Genomic DNA, 25,423 nt, shown 5'->3' on the forward strand with positions numbered 1-25,423 from the left:
CCTTTTAAACACTCAGGAATCTCATAGTTACGACGCTGCCGTGAGTCCCGTGAAGGCAGCATTAGATCTGATTTAGTTTGTTTGTCCCTGATACAAATCCTCGGTTCAACTGCCCGGGCAGCAGGAGGGAGATTAATTGGATAAACGACCAGGAACATACGGTGGGTGGGACCGTTTTGGGGTTGGTTCTGGATATTTTCTTTGCTCTACAGAACAAGTTAGGTTAGCTCAGCGAGACCGAGGACAAGCGGGAGCAGGTGCTTGTGGATGGCGATTAAAAACAGAGGAAAACTCTCCAGATTCCCGACACGACTGACTGGGTAGACTGGGGCTGTATTGATAAAAATATAAGGGTGACTTAGTTTAGAGCTACTAATTTACCTGGAAGGGGCTTCGGGAATACTCCTTACGGATTTGGGGATTTTAGAGTAAGTTAATCTTAAGGGAGAGCGGCGTCCCGTCCCGATTCTCCGCACTCCAACATGGAGAAAGTGAGCCTCCAGGAGATCTCGCCTCAACTTAACTTTTGGTTTTGGTGAGGAAAACGCATCGACGCGCAAATGCTGGAGTCCTAGCTCAGTTTTCGTCGTTTTACTGGAGCGAAAGCGCCGATCAAAGACACACAATCCACCATGAACCAGAGTACGGCTAAAGACAGAGTGGACAGGTAAAGCTGACGGACCTAACGGTGTGATTCATCACCGTTAAACACGGTTAAAATGTTATTTTTTATCAGTGACAAACACTTCAAGAGTTACTAAGCCTTTCAGAAAAAAAACAAGAGCTGCAAGATTATTCTGGTCCTCACGTTCTGCATATTGGTGAAAATGTATGAATCTAGGTAATCTAGTAATTAGCCATTCACTAGTTACATTAATACGTTTGTAAAATAACGGTCGTTTCTTTGAGGCGCCCTCCTTCTTCATAGTTTTTAATATCAGTTTTGTTCTGAAAGCGTATGTTTAGACTGTAGTCTGTTAGCATTGAGGTATTATAGCTTTCAAACTCTTGTTAAATGTTTTATAATCATTTTAAGTTAAAGATTTACTCCATTGGGAAGCTGCCTCCTCATCTAACCTGTTATGTTGTAGGACTTTATTTGAACTTTATTCAGCACTAGATTAAAAGGACATTTCACTACTTTTTAAAATATCTAAAGTATGTTGATCTTTATTTGTTCATTTCCAGACAAACAGTAGTCCATATCAAGAATTAAAAATGAATTAAAAAAATGAATGGTTATGTGAAAAGGACATAGCCGTCACAAAACCAATAAACAATTATTCAGTTTTGCTAGACCTGCACTAGTTAAAAATCAAAAATATTCACACATTTCTGAATGCTCAAAACTAAAACATTCTCAATTTCAGTGTTTTTTTATGGCTGTATTGGCAAATGTAAAACTAGGTCTAAAGCCACAACACTTACACAAAGCAACACAAATTTAGATATTCTGAATTTTAAAAAATCAATATTCTGTGTATTATAATTCAGTTCAGAGTTTATTATTATAATTTGGTTTTGGGTGGGGCCTTATATTGGAGTTCACAAAAATAATTGAAAAATAGTTAGTCTAAATTTTAATGGGTTGACTTTTTTTCTTTTTGCGCTCTCTAATGCTTAACTGTACACTAAAAATGCATTTGGTGTAGGACACTTTTATTATTAAGGTTTGATCCCCCACAAAAAAATTACTTGCAGTGAAGATATGTTTTGCATTAAACACACATTTTATCTTTTTTTTTTTTTTTTTGTCACATTTTTACCATTCTCATTGAGCTTTAGCATCTTTTTCAGCATCGTTTTTAGCATATGGAACGTAACTAATTTAAACTTTCTTTAGGGTTTCCCTAATGGAAATACTCTATGTAAAGTATCTCATTTGCATCTGAGCAGGAACAATGCAGATTATTCTGATGACAGAAATGGCTACAACATTTATGCACTTTAAATGCAATCACTTAAAACATTAATAGCTGATACTGGTGTCTAGTTTGCTGCCTTATATAGGAACATTAAGTCAAATGTCCTTTTCAAACTATGGCTTTGTTTTGTTAAATGTCCACTCATAAATGTTAGACGCATTCTTCACATATTTATAGCTTCATTTTAATTAATTGTTTGGGTCATGTCTTGATTTTATGTTGCACTTCAGTTTGTGATTACACAGACTCAAAACAAACCCATCACATTTCTGAACTGATGGTCTGTTAATGCATTAGTTCCTCAGGAATGACTTTGCCCTTTGGGAAGGTTAAGCAGTAGGAAGATTAACATGTTACCTAAGGCATTAGCTGGAGCTACCTACACCCACACTTTGTCTTCTAGGAAAGGAAGATATGCCTGCCAGGCCTAAATTAGTACGATGTAATCAGTGGTTGTCTAATTATCACAAAGATCAATACTAGAATACTGGGACACTAGTGAAAGGACGACATTGGAACTAGTTCTGTTGATTGTACTGAGACAAGTTAAGCTTGACTACGGCCTGATGTAATTCTGATAACAATCCCTAACTTTGCTCTTGAAAATTAGTTTGAAACATTGTTCTTTTTGGCTCAGAATTGATCCGTATGGCTTCGAGCGCTCGGAGGACTTTGATTTTGAATCCTACGAGGAGCTCATGTCCGAGTATCTCATCATCTGCACCCGACGCTCCATCAAGTGGTCCAGACTGCTGAAAGATACCGGCAAGGTGCAAAGGAATGTAAAATGTAAGTGTGAAAACAACACACACCCATGTCCACAAATAAAGGAATGCCTACACCAAAACTCAAGCCAGATGTAAACGTTCTCCTTGTCGTTCAGTAAAGCGCTATGTACGCAAGGGGATCCCCAATGAGCACCGCACTTTTATCTGGATGACAGCCAGCGGGGCTCAAGAGCAGCTGGAGAAGAACCCAGGGTACTACCAGTCCATGCTGGTGACCCACAATGACTCCAAACTGGTGGAGACCATCAGAACAGGTCAGGCTTTAGCGGCTGCCTCTTCACTCTGAAATCCTTTCCTTTCTAGGGCTTGTGCCGAGAGGTGAACTGCCATCCCAAGCACACTTTTGGCTGCATTCACTCTTCCCTTAATTCAGATCAGTCCCTGCTGCTGAGAAACACACAGACACACACAGCATAATGTTGCTGCATTTTTTTTTCCACTTTAGGAAAGGCTTTAACCGCACTAGCTTTTCCTGGTTTCTCTGGCATGTGCTCCTTGGATCTCTTTAAATGGCATTGATTTTGTTTGTTTGACCAGAGATACGTTTTTTTTTTCTTCACCATCCTCAAGTTTTTTTGTAAGGATGAAAGAAACTTTATTAAAATACAGTTTTTAAAATGCTATTCTCTGCTTTAAAAGTAATCAATTTCCTGCTTGCGTTTAATTATACATCACTTTTATCCATATATGCACCCACAAACCTGTAGAAAGCACCATTACCACCAGCTTGTTTGTATCTTTCAGACTTGAACAGAACGTTTCCAGACAACGTCATGTTCCGCAAGTCTTCAGACCCGTGTCTGCAAAAATCTCTGTTCAATGTGCTGCTGGCCTATGGTTACCATAACCCATCTGTGGGCTACTGCCAGGTACTACTCACCTTCCTAATCCAAGCTGAAACAGATTTATATATATCTATATATACTTAAATTTGCAATAATTGCAGTTCAGAAAAATACGTCAACATCATTAAGTAGATCAGTCGCTACTATTGGTAAAAAAATATATTTCTATGCTGTTGCAAGTAGGTGTAGCAGAGTAACAGAAAACCAATAGACCTGACAGCCATGACATGGATTCTGTTGATTTGTTGAAACTGAATCAGGAGAGTTGTGATCAAAACAATTGCAGCAAAGTCGTTCTTTTCATGAAAAAACAGGTTGTCTTTATTTTTGGAGGAAGACGCCAGAAGTTTCACAAATATATGCTTGTTGTAGTTCTGAAAATCTAAGTGAAGTGTGCTGTCAGAAGTGTTGCTCAAGAAAACTTTCATTGAAAGGTTGTTTAGAAAGTCAAAAATAAGTGCAGAAAATGAAAGGCTGTCTTGCTAATTTGAGCTGAAATGCTTCAAAATGGGAAGCAGAAAGTCCTGGGTGAAAACTGAAAACTAGGATTCCAGCGACTTGAAGAAGAGCCAGAAATAATCAGCCATTCATCAGCTTCAGGGTGAGCAAATAAGATGCACAATTACCAATGAATGCTGTAACAACTGGGAAAAAGTAGGAAAACTAAATTGGACAACATATACGTTTTTTTCTAATTATTTAAAAGCAGAAACCTATGTTGGAATGCCTAGTATTTCAATCTAGAGTGCTTATACAGTGGGGAGAACAAGTATTTGATACACTGTTGATTTTTCAGGTTTTCCCACTTGCAAAGCATGTAGAAGACTGTAATTTTTATCATAGCTACTCTTCAACTGTGAGTGATGGAATCTAAAACAAAAATCCAGAAAAATACAATGTATGATTTTTAAATAATTAATTTCCATTTTATTGTGTGAAATAAGTATTTGATACACCAGAAAAACGAAACTTAATATTTGGTACAGAAACCTTTGTTTGCAATTACAGAGATCAGACGTTTCCTGTAGTTCTTGACCAGGTTTGCACACACTGCAGCAGGGATTTTGGCCCACTCCTCCATACAGATCTCCTCCAGAGCCTTCAGGTTTCGGGGCTGTCGCTGGGCCACACGGACTTTAAGCTCCCTCCAAAGATTTTCTATTGGATTCAGGTCTGGAGACTGGCTAGGCCACTCCAGGACCTTAAGATGTTTCCTACGGAGCCACTCTTTAGTTGCCCTGGCTGTGTGTTTTGGGTCGTTATCATGCTGGAAGACCCAGCCACGACCCATCTTCAGTGCTCTTACTGAGGGAAGGAGGTTGTTGGCCAAAATCTCACGATACATGGCCCCATCCATCCTTCCCACAATATGGTGCAGTCGTCCTGTCCCCTTTGCAGAAAAGCATCCCCAAAGAATGATGCTTCCACCGCCATGCTTCACGGTTGGGATGGTGTTCTTGGGGTTGTACTCATCATTCTTCTTCCTCCAAACATGACGAGTGGAGTTTAAACCAAAAAGTTCTATTTTTGTCTCATCAGACCACATGACCTTCTCCCATTCCTCCTCTGGATCATTCAGATGGTCATTTGCAAACATCAGACGGGCTTTGACATGCGTTGGCTTGAGGAAGGGCACCTTGCGTGCACTGCAGGATTTTAATCCTTGACGGCGTAGAGTGTTACTGATTGTTTTCTTTGAGACTGTGGTCCCAGCTCTATTCAGGTCATTGACCAGGTCCTGCCGTGTAGTTCTGGGCTCATTCCTCACCTTCCTCAAGATCAATGATGCTCCACGAGGTGAGATCTTGCATGGCGCCCCAGACCGAGGGAGATTTTCCGTTATTTTGTATTTCTTCCATTTTCTAATAATTGCACCAACTGTTGTTGCCTTCTCACCAAGCTGCTTGCCTATTGTCCTGTAGCCCATCCCAGCCTTGTGCAGGTCTACAATTTTATCCCTGATGTCCTTACACAGCTCTCTGGTCTTGGGCATTGTGGAGATGCTGGAGTCTGATTGATTGAGTGTGTGGACAGGTGTCTTTTATACAGGTAACAAGTTCAAACAGGTGCAATTAATACAGGTAATGAGTGGAGAACAGGAGGGCTTCTTAAAGAAGAACTAACATGTCTGTGAGAGCCAACATTCTTACTGGTTGATAGATGATCAAATACTTATTTCACACAATAAAATGGAAATTAATTATTTAAAAATCATACATTGTATTTTTCTGGATTTTTGTTTTAGATACCATCACTCACAGTTGAAGAGTAGCTATGATAAAAATTACAGTCTTCTACATGCTTTGCAAGTGGGAAAACCTGAAAAATCAACAGTGTATCAAATACTTGTTCTCCCCACTGTATACTATAGACCACAATTTCAAATAAAAATAAGACATTTTTTGGGAGTAGTTTTTATAGCATTTTATGTAAGTGTTCAGAAAGAGGCCGGTTGTGTCAGCTTAGTGTGCCTTTTTGTTTGTTTATTAGAATTTGAAAGGCAAATATCATTTACCAAAATGCAGCTGGCTTGAAATTCAAACAAGTCTTCAGAGTATAAACAGATTCCATTCATCCCGACTGAAACAGGTGTGGTTTCATTTGGGACGTTTGTGTGTGTTCCTGGTACACACACAGTGCTCTTTTTTTCTTTTCTTTTTGTCACGTTGTGCATTTTAAACCAGCAGGAACCAGTATAATGTAGCTATAGTTTGGAAACTCCCCGTCACACCTGGAGGGTTGCCATCATTTTCAGGACATGCAAATACTTTTTACATATTTTATAGTAAAGGCCAAATTGTCAGCATGGTAAAAGATTTTAGCAGATATTTTCATTTTTGTAATAGACTTTTAAATAGTCCTCCAAGTCAGAATGCTCTTCTGTATGATGAAATGTGTGAACGCTGTATTCAAGTCTTATTTTATTTTTTTATATCTGCAGGGCATGAACTTTATTGTTGGTTATTTACTGATTATCACTAAAGATGAAGAAAAGTCTTTCTGGCTGATGGATGCACTGATTGGGAGAATTTTGCCAGGTATGTTTGTGAATCAATTTTCTTGTCATCGTTCGTCTCTCTACTCTGGTCTGGTGATCAGACCCGACTAATCCTGATGATACTTTTTCTTACGTGGGGCAAAATAATTACAAAAAAAATCATTTTACAGTGGAAAAAAGTGTGGTACACGACACAGTACTCCTCTTTTAATATCTATAATTTTTTGTATTGTATTTAATTTCATAGTAGGTAGGACCGCATTTACCCTGTAACTTTTACACAAAGGCAGTCCTTTGTGCACCCAAATCACGTTTGTATTTATTTCTTGGCCAAATACAACAAATGTTTTCAGAGAGAGTGACCTAAATCCTGTTCTGATCTCTAAGAATAGACTTTTTTTTTTTTCTAACTCAAAAATAATTTGCAAACTGGATACCTCCGTTTTAAAGAGGCAAATGTGACAAACCTGTTCTAAATTTTGGCTCTGCTATAATTTGCATATCCTGTTCCTACAAAAAATAAATAAATAAATAAATCTTCCTGGTTTATTTGTGTAACTAAAATATTGCAGCTTAGTTTATCGTTCAGCAGGTAAAAGTTTGATATCCCACAAGTGCTTCTGAGTTGGCAATTTTTATTTATTTTTTGGTCCACGCAACAAAATGCTTTGAGTAACACACTCACTGTTTGGTCATAGACTACTACAGTCCTGCTATGCTGGGACTGAAGACGGACCAGGAGGTGCTGGGGGAGCTGGTGAAACTCAAAATCCCCCGAGTGTGGCAGGTGATGGTGAAACACAATGTGATGTGGACACTGGTGGTCTCTCGCTGGTTCATCTGTCTCTATATTGACATTCTGCCTGTGGAGGTGAGCATGTGTATATTTTTTAATACTTTGTATTACAACAATCAATATATTAAAAAAAAAATACTAGAGAGGAAAAAAATTGAATCAGGAAATGTACTGACATTTAAAAAAAAAAAAAGAAAAACATGTGGTTTGATGGTGTTTAGTAAAAGCAGCAAAATCTTTCCCTCAAGTCTCGTACTTTACATACACACAGTTGATTCTACCGGTTGGTTTTAGATGAAAATGCGGTTTTGTTTTATTCCTCAGTTCTGATAGTGAAGTTTCTCCTACATTACACAAGTTGTTGCCGTCTCCCTCCGTTTTGAGTTGAAACGATGTTGGCTCCGGTGTTTGTTCTCCAAATATGGGAGGAACTTTCACCAGGCAGTAACACATGGAGACGTTCACGCCGTTTTCTCAGAAGTAGATCTGAACACAAACACTGCACAGTAGTGCGACTTCTCACATATTCCTCCCTTATACTGATGTTTTGGGAGGAGAATATAGAACAAGGGAGCATTTGTAGAAAACTTAATTTGAAGGTGACTATTTTTTTTAATATAAAGAAAACTGATTCTTTTTCTTAACTAATTTTGATTTCTAACAGCATTCTGTTTTTGTAGTTAAATTACAGATTTTTAATTGTTTTCTTTTTTTTACATGAAGCATTACATTTTGGTTGTTTTTCCCTCAGACTGTTCTGCGGATTTGGGATTGCCTTTTCTATGAAGGTTCAAAAATCCTGTTCCGTGTAGCTCTTACACTGATCCATCACAACCAGGCTCTGATCGAACAGGCCAAATCCCTGCCAGACGTCTGCCAGGCCTTCAAAGAGATCACACAGGGACCATTTGTTGAAGATTGCCACCCTTTCATGCAGGTAAGAGGACGGTGGGCGGCAGCGCGTCCCATCTTTGCTCCTGAAGGAAGTAGTTTCACTAGAGACAAGCTCGCTCAGAATAAAGGAGTTGTTTGTTTTATTTCTGCTTCTGTAATCCCATAATCCTGGTGTTTCTCGCCTTTCCAAGAAAATCTTCACCGAACCAGGAAGTCTCTCCATGGCAACCCTGATTAAGCTCCGGGCGGCATGTCGTGGTCGAGTTGGTGAAGGAGAATTCTGACCTGGACTTCCCAGAACGTCCGCCGATGCATTCCAGAGGGTCGAGCTCCCAGCAGCTTGTTTACACCCGAGTCACTTTACACTGAACTTTGTCTTAAAGCATAAACCGAGACAATCAAAGCTGACATGTTGTGCTTTATGACCCGATGATTCCATTTCATGCCATGACGTTTGTCTTAAATGAAGTTTCAGATTTTTGCACCTTAATCCAGGATGGCAAAAGCTAAATAGAAAAACCTGAATGAAAACAATGTTGTTCCCTTAAAGCACAGCCAGGAATAAAATGTCCACTGTATTTCACATCTTTGTCAAAAATTTAAATAACACTAATTGTTGTTTTTAGGTGAAGAGTTGAATGATGAAATATATTGATTCAATATTTTTGTGGTGTTCATGTTAAACTAGTCATTTAAGTGAAACTGTCCATTACCAGAGATGTGGGCTTAGTTTATACACTGTATTTAAATCAAGTTACCATGGTGATCCAATACAAGCACAACCAAAACAGCTGCTGTCTGTGTTTTATATACCAGGAATCACTCCAACATAGACTCTAAATATTTTTATTACATTACAGGAAAATGCATAATAGAAAATAGAATTTTCCTTTAAAAAAAAAAATCTAAGCATTCTTATTTTTTTGTAAGACAGAAAAAAAAAAGATGGAAACCAATTCATTTGGTACTACATCAATAAGTTGTTACAGTAGAATGCTGTATAATTCTACTGTAACAACTCTGATTTAAATCTGAGTCATAAAAAAACAAGAAATCAATCCACCAAACAAGCATTTGTGTACCCAAAACATTTCACCAAACGGACATTAAGGTTAGATTTTTCTGGAATCCCATTCTTGAGTTCTTGGGAGGCAAGTTATCAAAGAGAAGAACCCAGAAGGAAAATAAAAGTGTAGTTTATTTTAGTAGAAACTGTCATTTTGACCAGATTAAATGTCAAAATGGAGAGGATTGCTTCCTGTGTTTAATACAGTTTTAACTCATACCCCCTGGTTCTTGCTTTAAATTTGAGAAGGTTCTCAAATTTCTGTATCGTTAAATAAATACGCAATTTACATCCAGAAAGGAGGGGAAACATTACATCAGCCTGAGAAATCTGAGAATCTCCCCTTGGCTGTGCTTCATTAGAGATTTCCCTTTTCATCAAGGATCATAAAGGAGAAAAAAAAATCCTCGACAGAATCTCTGGCATAAGATATTACAGTGGTTGATTCTCTTTTCTATCATAGATAATCACACAGCTACAAAAAAAAAAAAAAAGCGATTCAAGCGATGTGTCCACCTGTCAACATAAGCTCAGAGCTGAACAGTTGAGCGGACTTGCTCCTCACCAGCTTCAACGTGATAAACATCGTCTAAAGTCAGCAAGTAGTTCACGTTTTATCACCCGCACAAGAAGTCAAAGAAAAAAAAATATCCAGAGGACATGCAGAGAACAACTCACTCAAACTTTGACTTCACTTACTCCCACACTTTTTTCCCTCCTTTCTTCCAGCTCTCAGTCTGTAAGGTTCAAGTTAAACCGAGCGTCCGCTCAAATGGTCTGGTACCCAGCATGGCTCCTCTTCCTGCCTATTAGATAAGCGATGAGGATGATCAGCACCAGACCAGCCAGTGCTGCTCCAACGATGATGGGGATCAACATCTGGTCCTGGTCCAACTGGCATTCCTCCGCTGCACAGAGCAGGTTTACAAAATAAATAGAGTGCTTTGGATCTCAATTTCTTCAGTTCTGAAAATGGAAATTAAACCCCAACAATACCTGCTGCAAACTGGCTGGCTGTGACTCCAAACGGCTGCACCTGAAGTCTGAATGTGTTGAGAGAGAAAGCTGGGACCACGAGCAGAGTCTGCTCCGTGTTGCACATGTAGGAGCGTCCCAGCGTGCTCCGGAGGTAGTCCAAACTGGTGTTACTGGCTGAGAAAGGAGCTGGGAAGAGAACGCACCAGAAATTCGTCCAAGCAAACGTTAGCATTCAGAGCAAAGACACTCAAAACCAGCGACCTACCAGTCATGTCGGACCAGTTGGCCAACAGATTTATTCCACTCAGATGGTACTTGCTAGTTGTTGAGTTCTGCAAACAAGAAAACAATGCTCACCGCCTGTAATATTTGCACGTTAATGGAAATTGAGAGGAAATCCAGAAGTTACCATGGAGAAGGTAAAATTAAGAGTGGTGGTTTGTTGTGTTAAAACTAAGCTGGCAGTGGTGCCTCCACATGATCCTGATGTTGCCGTCAGATTGGGGTTCACGTTGACTAATTCCTGAACAGTCTGGCAATGAAGAAGACCATGTTTTTAATACCTTGTACTATAATGCTAAATGATAATGCGCGAGCTTCATGCTGACCTTATTTTGAGACTGAGAGACGTAGGAGACGTTGAGCTGCAGACCCATTTTGGCGAGGAGACAAACGGTACCGCTGCTGTTCGTCACAGAGAACACTCCGGTCTCTGGCGTTCCTGGTGGAGTTGGAGCTGGAGCCGCTGTTGTAGTTGGAGTAGGGGGCGCTGTGGTGGTGGTTTGATCTGCCGTACACACACTTTCTGTGACAAGACACAACAGATGCCTGGTCAGTTTTGATGCAATAATGAAAATTAAAAAAAGATTGTTTAAAAGTGATCCGGTAAGAAGACCTGCTGGGCTGAGGTCATTTCCTGGCATGTACGCCTCCAGCCTCATAGCAGAGAAGGTGACGGCAGCTCCTCCCGCTCTGATGGTGGTGGGGCTCGCACAGCGGTAGGTGGTGTTGATCGGAGCCCAGATCCCAACTGAGGAACTCACTACAGTCACTATGCCTATAGGACACAAGCATGCAGGCAGTGAATTAGTTATAAACATATAATGCAACAAAAACTCATTCAGAACCTCCCCTCAAAAAATGTAATCATCAAACTGTTATAATTATATCCTAATGATACCTATGTTTGCGTAATTGCTGCTATATTAAGAACCTTTGTGAATGTTTTTATTAGAGTGAGGTCTGAGTTTTTTCAGTTTGTCTCATACCATACTGTCACAACATAATGACAGCTTATGTAAAAAATATATATATTTTTATAAAAGTTAAATACTGTAGCTTTAAAACTGATAGTAAACTTGAGGCGGGACCACTTTAATGCACGTTCTCACCAGAGCCGTTAGACTGAGGGAACAGCGAAGTATCGCTCAGGTTGTACTGGAGCGTCAGGTTAGTGACGCTATAAAAACTCCCGTTGGTAGCGAAGCTGAGGCCGAGCGCGTGACCCGATCCAAACACCGCCACCAGCCACGGCGGGCGGCCTGCTGCTCCACACGAGCTACTTGCTGCGTCGACCGAGGTGGAGTCAGGCAGCGAGGTGGAAACGTTACTCTGAGGAGAGAAAACAAGCGAGTTCATAAGGTGATACAGTAAAGGATGTAATGCCAAGAAAAGGAGACGCTTTTCTGATTCTATGCAAGCAGAATATTGAGCGCTTACCGTGCTGTTGAAGGTGGTGTATGTGATGAAGAGTAATGCAGACAGCTCGGCTTTGATGCAGGTAGAGTTCCCTTCCTTCACCTCAAGAGTGACTGCCTGAGTGCAACCTGCAAATGAGGACACGGGAAATAAAAGGAACCGAAAACAACTATGTGACATGGAGATATTTTATATAAATTGTATAAAATTCAATTAAAAGACTCAGACATGTTTACTTATGTTGTTGTTTTTCATATAAGCACATTACTAATTTACATAAACCTGAGTTCTGAGTAAGAATATAAAGAATTACCACTACTGCTAGGAAATACAAATTCACTCACATTTTTCACAAATTTAAAAAACAATTACTAGAACTAACTTTTATTAAGCAATCACCAGCAGTATAAACCTTAATGGTATATTTCATGGGATTTAGATTATTTATTTATTTTTTTACAAAAGTGCGTCTTTTTTAGTGGAGCTCAGAATAGTTTATTGCAAATATTCCCAGTATGTTACAAATCATTTATTCTTAGTTACTGGTTCAATAACAATATTTTTCGCAGTTTCTTCATAGTCTTTGCACTTCGCTGCAAAGACTTCTGAACATTATATAAACATAATGTTCTATTTATAAGTTTTTTACACTACAGAAAAAAAAAGTTAAATTGGCAGGGCCCACTGCGACTCACTGCTGACATCTATCTATAAAAAGAAGAATGACAGTTCACAGAGACTGCCACTAGAGGTCGTAAGAAACGGGAAACATGGGGACAAAGAAGAATAAACTTAATCTCAAGCCTTTTTGCTTATTTTCTGTTTAAGATTGTGAAACAGAAATTCTCCTGCTGCTCCAAGTTTTTTCCAGAGCTATTTATGCAGACTTATACAAAGTAAGAATGTAGAAACTTACACACTTGCACAGAAAGCTGTTTATACGTTATTCATTCTGCGAAACCTGCCAAATTACTGTTCCCTGGCTGTGGGTGTGCGCAGTCCTGGTTTCAAACATTAACAGTGAACATCCTGAACCTGAATCACCACCAGTTAGCAGATTTGCATATTTACACAACATCTTCCAGTATTTTATAACACAGACTTTATTACAGCCTCCCCAAGAATCTATAAAAAAAAAAGAAATTAAAAACAAAATTATTAAGAAACTAGAATAAAAGTACTTAACAATAATTCGTTGCATTGTTTTTTTGTTGTTTATATATATATATATATATATATATTCTGCCTGAGTCATGATGCTATGCAGTTTTATTTATCAGACAGTCAGCTTCTCCTGATTTCTGTCAGCTGAAATGATCCAATTGTTGGGAGCAGTCTCAGTTTCAGGCGTCTCCCTACCTCTGCCAGTCGCTGCCTTTTTTTAAAAAGTGTCCCTCAGGTCACCTCTGGTCAAAGTGTAAACACGCAGCAGACAGCTTACACAACGCTACAATCCTTGTCATGAGGTAAGCTACAGTGTGTACAAAGTAAAAAGCAGCTGTTTTAATGTCAGACAGAAAGTTATCCCAGACTGCAGCTTGAGCACACCGGAAAATATTGGTGCAGGAATTCAACGATTCAGAAGAAAAACTGCAAACAGTCTGTGATTAAAAACTGCTAAGTTTATGTCTAAATAATGAACATCAAAAATAAAAATATTCAGCACCATTCAAGCTAGTAATGATCTGCTGTTTTTTCCCCTGGCGTCAGCAGCACTATGTGCCTGTGTGTTTGGCAGGACTTCACCAGTTCTAAACTAACACTGTCTATGGGCCCCTGCAGACCTCTGAGCAACACAAAGCCATTACGGCAGTCATGTGAAGCTCTCAGATGAAACAACAATGAGGCTTATCTGTTGGTCCACAACATTCACAGTACAAGGACTTTATATCAGCATCAAATGCAAAACAAAAAACACAAAGTATGGAGACTTCCTGAAACTACAGTACAGTCAGGATTTTCAGAGACAGGGAAAACCTTGAAAGGCTCTGAAATCGAAGATATTGATGCCTTTTTAGGGCAAAGTTTCCTTTAGTAGCTAATATTTACCATAAAGATTTCTAATTTATTTCACCAATGTTTATTCATTTAAGTATCTATCATATCTGCACCAATGTTATATCAATTTATTAGGAAAGAAATCTAAACTTTTAGGAGATTCAATAAATGGTCAATTTAACGCATCATCTCTACACGAGGTTATCACTTGAGACACTTTAAACTGACAGCATATCCTTTTAAAAACAAATTTACCAATGGACATATAAATCCATCAATTCAAATTACATATTTGCAAATTCTTGTAATTTACGGAAATTCCATATGTTGGAGGTTTAATTTACTGAACGACTAAATAAACATAAAAAAATTGTGCATAGGTCAAATTATTTTTCTCTGTGCATTTACTACGAGAATAAAAACAACGTGAAGTGCTAGATTTATTTGCATCTTATTAAGATAAAAAACTATATTTGATCAGCAGTGGTATTAGTTGTTTAATGTTGTGCTATTAATCTCAAAGTACTAACATTTTTATTTAGATTATTACCAGCCATGTACATGATGCAGCAGTTTTTCCACACTCAGTGACGGACATTTTAAACGTGATTCCAGAAGTTATTTAAAAGGGTTTCGGGTCGTGGGGTCCGTGTTGGTGGAAGGCCCCAGGGACATTTTGCAACCTTCACTGGTAGCTGAAGGAGGGGTCCAGCTTCCTCCGAGTCTGGCGTCTCAACTCCAGAACAGCGTCACAACTGTGACGTCGTTCAGGCTAACGGTGGTAGCATTTAGCGCAGCTTCTAACAGCAAAACACTCACCTAAAATCCCCAGACAGGCGATGAGAAGCGGGGCTAAGCTCTCCAGGACTTTCATCTTCGAAGTCGAGCCCATGCACAGGCTTCCTCCTTCGTCAAAAAGATGGAGAATTGCCCCCAGTGAGGGTTTGTTTCTCCACTGCAGGCGCAGGTGGCGCAGCTGCTGCTCCTGCACTTGCCTTCGCGGACCGTTAGCTGAAAGTGAAGCAACGGCGAGCGGTGATGCTGCTGCTCCGGTGGCTGTTTATCCGCTTGGCCGAAGATGGGAGAGCGCGGGGACGTTCAGCAGCTGTAAATCAGCTCCTGCGGACGGGAAAGCATCAAAAATCGTATCTAGATATCGATCTTATTTTAGTCGCGCAGTGTGATTAAACTGCGCCTGTCCTGAAAACTGGCAGCGTTCAGCGCGACCCAGTCACGTGAGCTCACCCACCCGTCCCTCCTCCCCCCGCTTCTTCTTCTTCTTCTGCTGCTGAGCTTATCAGGGCTCCAAAAACAAATTAATAAAAAATAAATAAATAAAAACACAAAAAAGTGCGCTGTTGATGTTGAGAAGTAAAACACAAATAGCAGAAAAGACTGACTATGACTTGGAATATAGTACAATAGCTGACACCTATTGAGAAAAATGAATAGAATTACTAAGAATAATACTTGTTAGTAATTTGAGCGTAATAAGGCGGGGTTGACGGTGTCGGCGTGCCTTATGTTTTTTCTTTCCTGTTTATTATTGCAACACAATCAGAAGAGCGTTATGAAAAGGTAATAGAAGTGTCTAATGCCTAGTTTTGTGCTGCAAGTGGCAGAGGGTCTGCACGGTTTGCCCTTTGCAAGCTGCAATGTACATGACTTGTGGTCAGTCAGCTGACACCCTCATCAATTCACGAGGCTGTGCAAAAGCCCAAAGGGAACAGGGAGGCTGCTTAAATGCTACTCTCCACCACTTAGCAGCTGCCTGGTACATTCTTACTGCATAGTTGAGTTTGTTTTAACTTTACACAGACTTCCTTGGATTACACTATGATTTTAGGCAACAGACTTTCATGATCACTTCAATGGAACCATAAAAACTGATTTAAAAACACTTTGTTTTCAATTTCACTTCAGTGAACTTGTGAAGTGAAATTCAGAAGTTCAATTGGTAAAACTAACTTGGGTAATAAATGTTTTTTCTGAATTTGAAAATTTAGTTGTCGCTCAAACTCAGATGTACAGTACAGACCAAAAGTTTGGACACACCTTCTAATTCAATGGGTTTTCTTTATTTTCATGACTATTTATAAGGCAATAAATCCCACTTATTAACCTGACAGGGCACACCTATGAAGTGAAAACCATTTCAGGTGACTACCTCTTGAAGCTCATCAAGAAAATGCAGAGTGTGTGCAAAGCAGTAATCACAGCAAAAGGTTGCTACTTTGAAGAAACTAGAATATAAGGGGTATTTTCAGTTGTTTTACACTTTTTTGTTTAGTGCATATTTCCACATGTGTTATTCATAGTTTTGATGCCTTCAGTGTGAATCTACAATGTCAATAGTCATGAAAATAAAGGAAACTCATTGAATTAAAAGGTGTGTCCAAACTTTTGGTCTGTACTGTATAAAAGCTTACCTAAAGATGTTAGGGAAAGAGAGTGAACCTAGACAATTTGCATCACCGTTATGATGTGCAATACTTCATGAATCAGGCAGATTTTCAGTTCTTGACTGTATTAACCAAAGAAATTTTACCCAAAGAGGAAGTTTTAAACCATTGTCAACAGTGAAAGAAAGTGGCGCAGGCAAGTTAGACTAATATAAGAAAATATTCCCACCAGATACGAGACATTATTTAACTCAATCATTAAATAATCATTTATTCAAATTCACTTTTTGCACTCACAGTCCGATCTACAAAAACATCAGCATGTGACATTGGACATTTTGGTCAAACGTAAAAGAAACTGAAAAGAAAAATACACAAATGGCTGGCCTGCATCTCATTTAGCTTTTGTGTAAAACACAACGAGCCCAACCACATCGGCCAACATTTTGCTCAAGACTCGGTTTCACACAGGCAGCTGCTTCTCTAACCAGTCAAGCAACCAAGCCAGTCAGGTTGACACTCAGTAGTTAGCACAACCAATTAAAGGGAGAACACCTCGAGAAAAGAAGAAGAAATAAAAATCCAAAAACTCGTGACAAACAAGCTGCAAAATACAAAGAGTGATTTGTAATGTGATGTAAGAAGGAAAACCCAATCTCTCTCAAAAAAAAACAAAAAACAAAGAAAGTGCTAGTTATTTTGAGTTGAATTTCGCACTAGCAGATTTGTTAGTCATAACCAACCATCAACAACCCAGTCCACATCTGCAGCCCAGTCTCAGAGTCCCATGAAGCATATTGCAGAATGGGGAACAGCGCAGCCAAGTCTCTTGTCTCTCTGGAGCTCTGCGTCTCCTGAACACTGCGTCCAGGATTGTGAAGGTGAAGGACAAGATGGGCACCAGAGGAGAGTCGGGTGGCTGAGGGGCTGTAATCCTGTGCAGTTGGGCCAGCTGTGCGTTCGCTGTGGGGAAACAGCACTGCAGCTACAGCGGCGTTCCCTCAGGCGACATAGTGATACTGGTTGGGAATCTCCTTGTCACGCTCCATGTAGTCTCTGTCTATGAGTGACTCGATCCGCTTCTTCAGGTCTCCCGGCTGCGCAGAGGTCAGCAAAAAAAGAAGAAACAATGAGATTTGGGTGTAAATGTAGGAAAGAATGAAACTGAAGACAAGTGATTTAACGCGTCACCTTGACAGGAAACTTGAGCTGGTTGTAGAGCTCTGATACCAGCAGGTTATGACTCAGGGTTTTCCTCATCTTCATAATGCGCACAACAGCTGCATCGATCTGATACTGCCTGTCCTGAAAGACGCGCTCTGTGGTGCTTACCTGCTCCTCGACCTGTAGGAAATATGACAAGTTAAAAAACAAACAAACAAACAGATTCCTCTGTTTAGAAAGGGATGTTAGTTGAAAGCTTGTGGTAAGTTAACAGCAAATAAAATGCATATTAAAAAAGAGAGAAAGTATTGAATTTACAAGTGCAGAAAAGAGAAATTTACCGTTTCCTTCATTTGAATCTGGTTGATCTTGATGCGGAACAGTTTGTGTTTAAAGTCATTGTTAAAATTGAAGCGATCTCCATCTTCCACGTCTTTCCCCCGAGGGTTCTTGTTGAGGACGCGAGCTTTCCCACAGGCCAGGGACTGCAGTGTTCGCCTGAGCTCTCCCTCCTCTGTGCAACACAACAAACAACAACAGTTAAAGCCTCAGGCGGCTCTCTTACATCTCTGTGGTTGCTGCATATTTTAAGACATGTGTAACCTATTCCGGTAGCAGCACGGGTCTCCTCCATGCTGAATTCCTCCCCTTCGTTGAACATGAGCAGCACCAGAGTTTGGAACAGGGAAACCTGCAGCTCCTTCTTGCCCTGTAGGACAAAACGGTTTCTGTAAAAGTAGGTCAAGTGATTGTCCATCTCAGAGCTCTGGTGAGATGTATCAAACTCTCACCTCTTTAAATTCTGCCTTCAGTACAGCATGGCCCAGTGTGGGCTGCCACTGCAGCTTCCTTCCACTGTGCTTCCCAAGGTAGAACAGCTTGAACACTTCCTGGAGTTTCACCATCTACCAAGAAGTTACAGCAGCAGCATGTGATTGGCTGGCCATGTTAAAGCCATGTGTTCTTGTTATTCTTACAGCACAGCCATTCTTACCTCTGATGGAAGGTGGACCTCCATAGGTGTGTATGAAGGCCAGTAGCCCATGGTGAGGATGTTTACAGTGAGTTCTATGTTGCTTGGCTCACTCTGGTTCTGCATATACTATATTTCAAAAATTAGACATGTAAATATGTCATTAGCACTGCAGTGCTTTTGAGTCCATGTGCTGGGATATTTCTGGTACCTGTTTGAACTGGATCATGATGTCTTTAGACAGCTCCATGTCCTTAAACATCCCCTCAAGCTTACTGGTGAAGGCTGCGCCACATTCTGAAAACGCACAAATATCACAGTTGACATGTCCCCATGCTCTACAAACACACACAGACTACTTTGGGATTTAGTAACTCAATTTATAATTTTGGCTTAATAAAACGGATGGTTACAGTGATACAGTATGTATTATTTTACAATTAAAACCTACCTTTTCTATTAAATTCTATACATACTACCTTACAAAAGTATTCATACGAATTGTGTGTTTTTTTTCACAACTTGAATGACTTTAATATTATATTTTTTGCAAACTGAAGAGTATTTGTATTTCAATTAAATTCACAAATGTCGTCTCGAGTTATTTTACAAAAAAAATATTTCAACAAGTTTGATCACTTGAATCAGTTGATTCAAGTTATTAAAGAAAGTAAGCTCAGTTAATTATTCAAATAGTTAAAAAAGTTTCCATCTAAGGAAACCCAGCAGATTGAAGTATATTTAATTATCTTAACAGCAGCAAATGTTTTTGGGTATGCTTTTACTGGTTTTGCAAATATAGACATTAATATTCTTACCCTTCTTTGCAAAAACACTTCAATCAGAATATTTAGAGAACATCGGTTTGTAAGTCCTTCCACAAATTCTGGACTCTGGATGGTCCAAAGAAAGACATGAATAGTTTTTGATTTAAGCTACAACATTGTAACTCTGAGGAACTTTATGGTTGCTTCTGTGATTAATGCTCTCCTTGCCCAGCCTGTCAGTTTAGGTCAACAGACTTTCTATTTGTAAAAAATAGATTTAGTTTTTCTTTTTTTCCCCCCCAATTCACAGCTATGCATTACAATAAAAATCTGCTGAATTGTGTGGCTGCAATGTGAAAAGTTGAGGAGTTACGAATATTTTTATATTGCACTATATATCCAGAAAAGCAATCAATAATAATTTACTAAGTTGAAAACAAGAAACTCACCATGTTTGAGTTTGGACAGCATGGACTTTTCAGCATCAACAGAGGCACTCTTACCAACCAGCAGACGCTTGGCCAAATCTTTCTTATAAAAAGCCTCAAACACGTCTTTTCCTGCATGGACGAAAGCAGTCTTTGTTACTTTAGAACAGGTCTGACAATCCCAGCGAAGCATGATGAAAAGGTTCATTCCTCATCCGTGTAAAATAACAGACCGTGTTATTTTACCGTGTTATAACTGTAACAGACCGTGAATGAAGCGGAAGATTATCATGATCTTGTCCAGGATTCTCTCCAGTTCCTCCTCTGTCGCCTCCTTGTTTCCAGCTCTTAACTTGGAGTCCACGTATTTAGCTGAACAAGAAGGAATAACCAGAAAGCATGTAATCATAGGCTGGAACTAATAAAGTATCAAAACTAAATGGGAGTTAATGAGGCTAAAAATGATTGTAAACGACTGTTATTCGCCTGACCTACCAATGAGTTCAGCAGGCTTGTTGGGTCTCTTGTTGATGAAGGTTTCAAAGGCCTCCTTCATGGCGTTGATGAACGCCTCATTGCGTGCAAAGCAGCTCTGCACAACATTGTCCATCTTGTCCTTGAAGTCCAAAAGATCTTGAACCATGTCCTTGTCCTTCTCTGGTGTGCAAACAATCTCCCCACCGAATGACTGCAACCAGAAGGTTTATTTAGGCTTTTCTGAGATGTAACAGGACTAAAACATACATCTCTAATATGTCATATATGTGTTTAACATAATTACCTTGATATAGTCCCTCCAAAACTGCAGCAGCGTGGGCAGTCCTGCTTTTACCTTACTGAAGAGCTGGTAGAGGAGGGCCAGCTCAGTAACACGGTTCTCATCTAGGAGATTGCTCAGACCTAACATAAAATGAACATCCACAGTAACTTTAAAGTCACAGCTTAAACTATTACATCTACTAAAACAAAAGCTGTTCACTTCCAGAGACTCAAAAATCGCTACGCATATTACGTTGATATTTCACATGAGCATTATGCTTTGGAAAAACTTTATTTTTTCACTAAATAGGAGAAAAAAAACAGTAACATTATATGGGACATGTAATCCTTCTTCTCTGGACATCCAGCTGTGTCTCATATAGAAGGAGAAATCTGGTATTTTTACCACACAACTATGCCACAGCTCGAAAGAAAGTGATTATATTTATTATGAGAAATTTAAATAAATTAAACAGACAAACCTTTTTGTAGAACTGCGTTCATATGCTCTCCTAAAAGTTGTTTCTCGACACAGCAGATAAGAGGCTTCCTGTGAAAAGATGAAAAGCAAAAAATACGAATAAATAAAAAATTTGACAAAAAGTGAGAATTTGAATAAGAAAAATACAATATATACATCTAAAATACACTAGTTATTTGGTTTAGAACAATACCTACATGTCATCTTCTTCTTACAAAGCAATCTCCCAGTTTAAAGATCACATACAGTTTTATACAAGTTCAAAATGTTTTATAAAATAAGCTTAAGGGGTTTAATATATGTTTTAATTAAGTTATGCCAATTCAACACCAACTCTTGCTCCCTTTCGTTTTATAATGCTATGTTTTACCTCCCATATTTTCACTCAAAAATGAACTTCTGTTTATACCTGAGGCTTTTGGACCTTATCACAGCAGTAAATCCATCTGAAATTTAAACCTGTTAACAGCCAGAAGCGAGGCAACTTGTAGACATTTTTTTTTTACCTCTTAGTTGAAAGTAGATAATTTCTTAGCCTAATGTGGAGACATGAGTGGTAGCAGCTCTACCAGAACTCACTCAATCTACAACTCTATCTGTAATGGAAGAAATGTTTTCCCAGCTACACTAATCAGGTTTACATGGCTGTGTCATTTTGTGCATGGGTTCAGCCTATTTAAGAAAGGAAATCTTAAATAAACTGAAACAAACTTTGGGAATTCTATTGTTTGTTTTCAGCCTGAGTGTCTCCTAAAGGCAAACGGAGGTAATAGATAGATGACTCAACAACAACGTTCTGAATCTTACTGAGTGCTCTGGTCGAGGTAGCTCACAATTCGATCATTCTCCTCTTCTAAACGGCGAGCTACGTGGTGCAAGTATTCAGGCACCTAAACACAAAAACAGCATAGACTAAGACACCGATGTTGAACTTGACCTCATAACCCCAGGATCTATTAGGAGTTTCTCTCACGTCTCTCTCCTGCATCAGCCGCTGTCCTTCAGCTGCATAGAGACGATTTGTTTCAGTCAAAAATCTCTCCTCAAAGGAGTCTTTGTAAACCTTTGAACAAAAGAAAAGTAAAACACAGTCTTTATGTGTAGAAAGATGACCCGCGCAGCCTGCTGCCTGTTACTATCGAATACCTGCAGGTCTGACAGCATGCCCAGCAGGCTCCGCAGCAGACTGCGATCCACAGTCTCTCCGTTTCGCTCCAGTTCTATCTGCTCCAAAATGCCTTCCACCGTTCGCTTCTGGACTGCACTGTCGCTCACAATGTGTGTGCGGAACAGCTCCAGCCCAGTATCCCTGCGGCGTACAAACCAGCATCAGCTTCCTGAATGCATCACTGGAAACACAACTGAGCCGACGGAACCTCACCAGATGGAGGGCAGCAGAGAGTTCTGAAGCACATATGTTCGATCCAGGAAGAGAAAAATGCTTCGGATCATTATCTAAAAAGAGGGGAATTATTATCTCGTCACCGATTAAGTGAACACTCTTGAACACTTTTGAAAGTTATAGGATTGAAGCTCATCTCTTACAGTTTGCCTGCAGTGGTCCTGCCAGCAGCGATTCATTCGCTTCAGGAAGGAAAGGTTGTCCATCGACTCTGTGAGCTCCAGGTTAAAGGTAAAACCACAAACAAGAACCATCACAACAACAACTTCTAATTTCACTGGGAAAAATGTCACTCATAAAGCTTTCACCTCTTAACTCCAAAATTATTTAGAAAACAAAACAGTCAAAACTTTCTCATTTTGTAGAGAAAGCAAAATGAGAAAGTTTTGACTGTAAAAGCTACAAATTCATCAGCGCAGTCGGCCAGTCAAATATTGCAACTGATAATCCAATCACCAAAAATCCTTGACGTCTCACCACTGTTGGGCTTCGTAAAGGTTTCTCCTGGTCTGGCTGATGAGGTTGTGGACAAATAAAAAGGATATTCTCTGAACTGATGAATCTGTGCCCGCACATGGTCCTCGCAAACCTGCCGCAGCTGCTTGTACAGCGTGGGGGAGACTTTGTACGAACACAGGTTCTCCACGGCCTTTTAGGCGTTTCAGCGAAACAGGAAAAAGACAAGAAACACATGAGAAAGTGAAGTCTTCACACACGACTTCAGCCTTCTCCAAAGGAGACGTATTCAAGCAACTTGAATATTTATGCAAAACTGATTTCCAGAGACAGAACCTGAGACAAAACTTTTCAGATTTGAGCTTAATGTTTAACTACACCGACCTGATAGAGCTCTTCCAGGTTGTACTTGATGGAGGTGCTGTTCTGGATGGCACCCACCGCATCTCGAAGCTTCAGCCACGTGTCTTCTGTGTAGTTCTCTGCTAGTTTTGGCCTATCTGTTGAAACACAACAATAGACAGGATCAAACAAGTTGCTGATATGATTAACAAAAACAGGGGAAAAAAATACTTTTTTCTACCAATCAAAGGTGAGGTGACAACTATTCATTCATTTAATGCCCCCAAACATTTAACAGCACTTTTTAAAAACATCGACTTAGACGTTTTAGTTCACTGATATATTATTAAGCTTTTATGTTTTAATGTTTGCACAGAAATCTCCAACCTTTATAAAGTATTTATTAAAGACCCATGTCAATTTTTATTGCTTTTTGATTTCAAAAGAACAACATTTTCCTACTAGCTGAGACTTTTTTTGAACGGCTGACAAACTGCAAGTAGAGTATTTTCTACAGCCGACACTTTGGACCCACAGAACATTTACCGGTAATAAAAACAAAACCAACATGGCGGAAATTTCAAAAAGTGTTTTTGGTTAAAATTGTTGTTTTTTTTCATTTGAGAACTTTTTGTTTTTGATATTTTAACAATTCTTATATTTTTTTCAACTTTTTGCAAAATCTGCATATTTTTCTCATTTGTAAGATACATATTTACAGATTTAAAGTTTAACGAGAAATTCAATTCTTTAAACACATGGATATATTCTGCTGCTGAAACATTAAAAAAAAAAACATGAGCAGGTCTGAGATTCTCACAATAACCCAGAGTAAAACTTTTTATGGTGTAACTTGTTCTTTTTATAATATTATGACTGTGAATAAATTCTGCAAAGCTGTAGAGAAGGCTTTTCCTTCTTTTAGCTAGCTTAAAGGTAGTGTGCAGGAACACGTGGGGGAGGGGCAGTGCTGGACTACTCTAGTCCTACAGCAGCCAGAAAAAATCTCTGATTACTCTGGCACTTTCTCCGTCTTCTCAATGAAATGATTTTTAAACCGTAGCTACAACAGGACTGAAAATATAAAATGTTTTAAAACCTTGTTACCTTGATACTGACAATTGGCCCATTTGAATTTAATATTGTAGTATACACCATGTGAAGGGTTTAAAAGTCACAATTACATTATTGCTTTATTGGAGTAAACATTTGCCCAGGGAAGTGGCCTACATAGTTATTGCACCATAAGTTGTATAGTTGTGATTTCACTCAGCTGAGATCCATAGATAGACAAATACACTTTTTAGTGAGCCTGCTTTACTAAGACACAGGGAACTCTGCATGAAAAGTGAGAATTTCAGGAGGAAATAACTAATTGCGTGAAAATATGAAGCACGTAAGACAACATAAAATTGCTGCATTATCTGAAAGTGTGAGCAAGTTGGTTGGTTTTAAAGTAGCAGGCGTTATTGTTATTTTTAAATAAAACAACAAAGAAAACCACTGTCACACATAATCTTCTGCAGCATGACTTGAGACCTCCATCCTCCCCTGTTGCTGTTGCTGTGGGGGTAAAAAGCACTACAGTGACAGTACCTTTGAAGTTTTTGATCACTAATTTCTTTGAGGCGCCTGTTTTTCCTGAAGTCCTGGCCATCCCGTTGGTGCTGTGCTCGGTCAAAGCCGAAAAACTGGCCCTCTTGTCCTGTCGGGTGTCCTCTGCCATTATCAGATTAGCGCTTTGGCTTACCGCTGTGTGCTTCAAAGTGTTTTTGCTACGTTACTGCTGGATTGTCCTGTTGCCTGTTTTGTCCGCTTTCAGCAATGCAGTCCCTTCGTTGAACTAAATTGTCTCTGGATGGCACCACAGGAAGTCTATTTAAAGTACATGATGTTGCAAAAACTTGAAAAACACAACGCTAGGTGAGCATAAAAAAAAGAAACTAGAGACAGCTAAGTAAACACATAGCTAGCTAACGGAGTGTTATCTAAAACTGCAGCACACTTTTCGTCCCATTCGCCACTTTTCTTTTTAGCTTTCAAGGCTACTCCATGTCAGTGCGGACTACATACGGATTTTAACTAGCTCAGTTAATGTGTTGGGCAAAAGAAAAGAGGAGCTCCAACGCGACTTAGTTAGCGTTGGCATGTTCGACTCATGTTGTTGGTAGCTGTCTTTACCATTTAGCTAGCTAGCATAACAAAATGGCTTTTCTCAGACGGGCTCCCTTGGACAGGTGCGTTCAAGAATGGCTCGGATATT

The 25,423-nt window shown here is 39.4% G+C and overlaps 3 protein-coding genes across 4 annotated transcripts; 1 reads left to right on the forward strand and 2 right to left on the reverse strand.

Moving 5' to 3' along the window:
* Positions 1 to 50: 50 nt before the first annotated feature.
* On the forward strand, positions 51 to 9,138 carry grtp1a (growth hormone regulated TBC protein 1a). Its single transcript, XM_032560006.1, has 8 exons — positions 51 to 667; positions 2,563 to 2,714; positions 2,809 to 2,967; positions 3,458 to 3,582; positions 6,500 to 6,596; positions 7,255 to 7,427; positions 8,104 to 8,289; positions 8,438 to 9,138. Exons 1-8 carry the CDS (start codon positions 633 to 635, stop codon positions 8,528 to 8,530), a joined length of 1,020 nt encoding a protein of 339 aa, XP_032415897.1. The 5' UTR covers positions 51 to 632; the 3' UTR covers positions 8,531 to 9,138.
* Positions 9,079 to 15,233, reverse strand: lamp1a (lysosomal associated membrane protein 1a). 2 transcript variants are annotated; one of them, XM_032560005.1, is made up of 9 exons: positions 14,806 to 15,233; positions 12,010 to 12,116; positions 11,679 to 11,901; positions 11,186 to 11,344; positions 10,899 to 11,095; positions 10,700 to 10,822; positions 10,556 to 10,622; positions 10,309 to 10,476; positions 9,079 to 10,220 (listed from the first exon to the last, which is right to left on the reverse strand). In XM_032560005.1, exons 1-9 carry the CDS (start codon positions 14,876 to 14,878, stop codon positions 10,081 to 10,083), a joined length of 1,257 nt encoding a protein of 418 aa, XP_032415896.1. In that variant the 5' UTR covers positions 14,879 to 15,233; the 3' UTR covers positions 9,079 to 10,080. The 2 variants fall into 2 exon arrangements, with proteins under 2 accessions (XP_032415896.1, XP_032415895.1); XM_032560004.1 differs by having other exon boundaries at positions 11,186 to 11,347; positions 11,682 to 11,901; positions 14,806 to 15,232.
* Positions 15,234 to 16,633: 1,400 nt separating this feature from the next.
* cul4a (cullin 4A) lies at positions 16,634 to 25,375 on the reverse strand. Its single transcript, XM_032561610.1, has 20 exons — positions 24,757 to 25,375; positions 23,203 to 23,318; positions 22,908 to 23,011; positions 22,506 to 22,575; positions 22,342 to 22,415; positions 22,107 to 22,269; positions 21,934 to 22,023; positions 21,768 to 21,850; positions 20,962 to 21,029; positions 20,502 to 20,620; positions 20,216 to 20,408; positions 19,988 to 20,092; positions 19,742 to 19,852; positions 18,737 to 18,822; positions 18,547 to 18,654; positions 18,344 to 18,457; positions 18,156 to 18,261; positions 17,894 to 18,066; positions 17,580 to 17,732; positions 16,634 to 17,485 (listed from the first exon to the last, which is right to left on the reverse strand). Exons 1-20 carry the CDS (start codon positions 24,884 to 24,886, stop codon positions 17,390 to 17,392), a joined length of 2,262 nt encoding a protein of 753 aa, XP_032417501.1. The 5' UTR covers positions 24,887 to 25,375; the 3' UTR covers positions 16,634 to 17,389.
* Between the last annotated feature and the right edge of the window lie 48 nt (positions 25,376 to 25,423).

This window comes from Xiphophorus hellerii, chromosome 4 (genome assembly GCF_003331165.1).
Source record: "Xiphophorus hellerii strain 12219 chromosome 4, Xiphophorus_hellerii-4.1, whole genome shotgun sequence".
In the NCBI taxonomy this organism is placed as follows: Eukaryota; Metazoa; Chordata; class Actinopteri; order Cyprinodontiformes; family Poeciliidae; genus Xiphophorus; species Xiphophorus hellerii.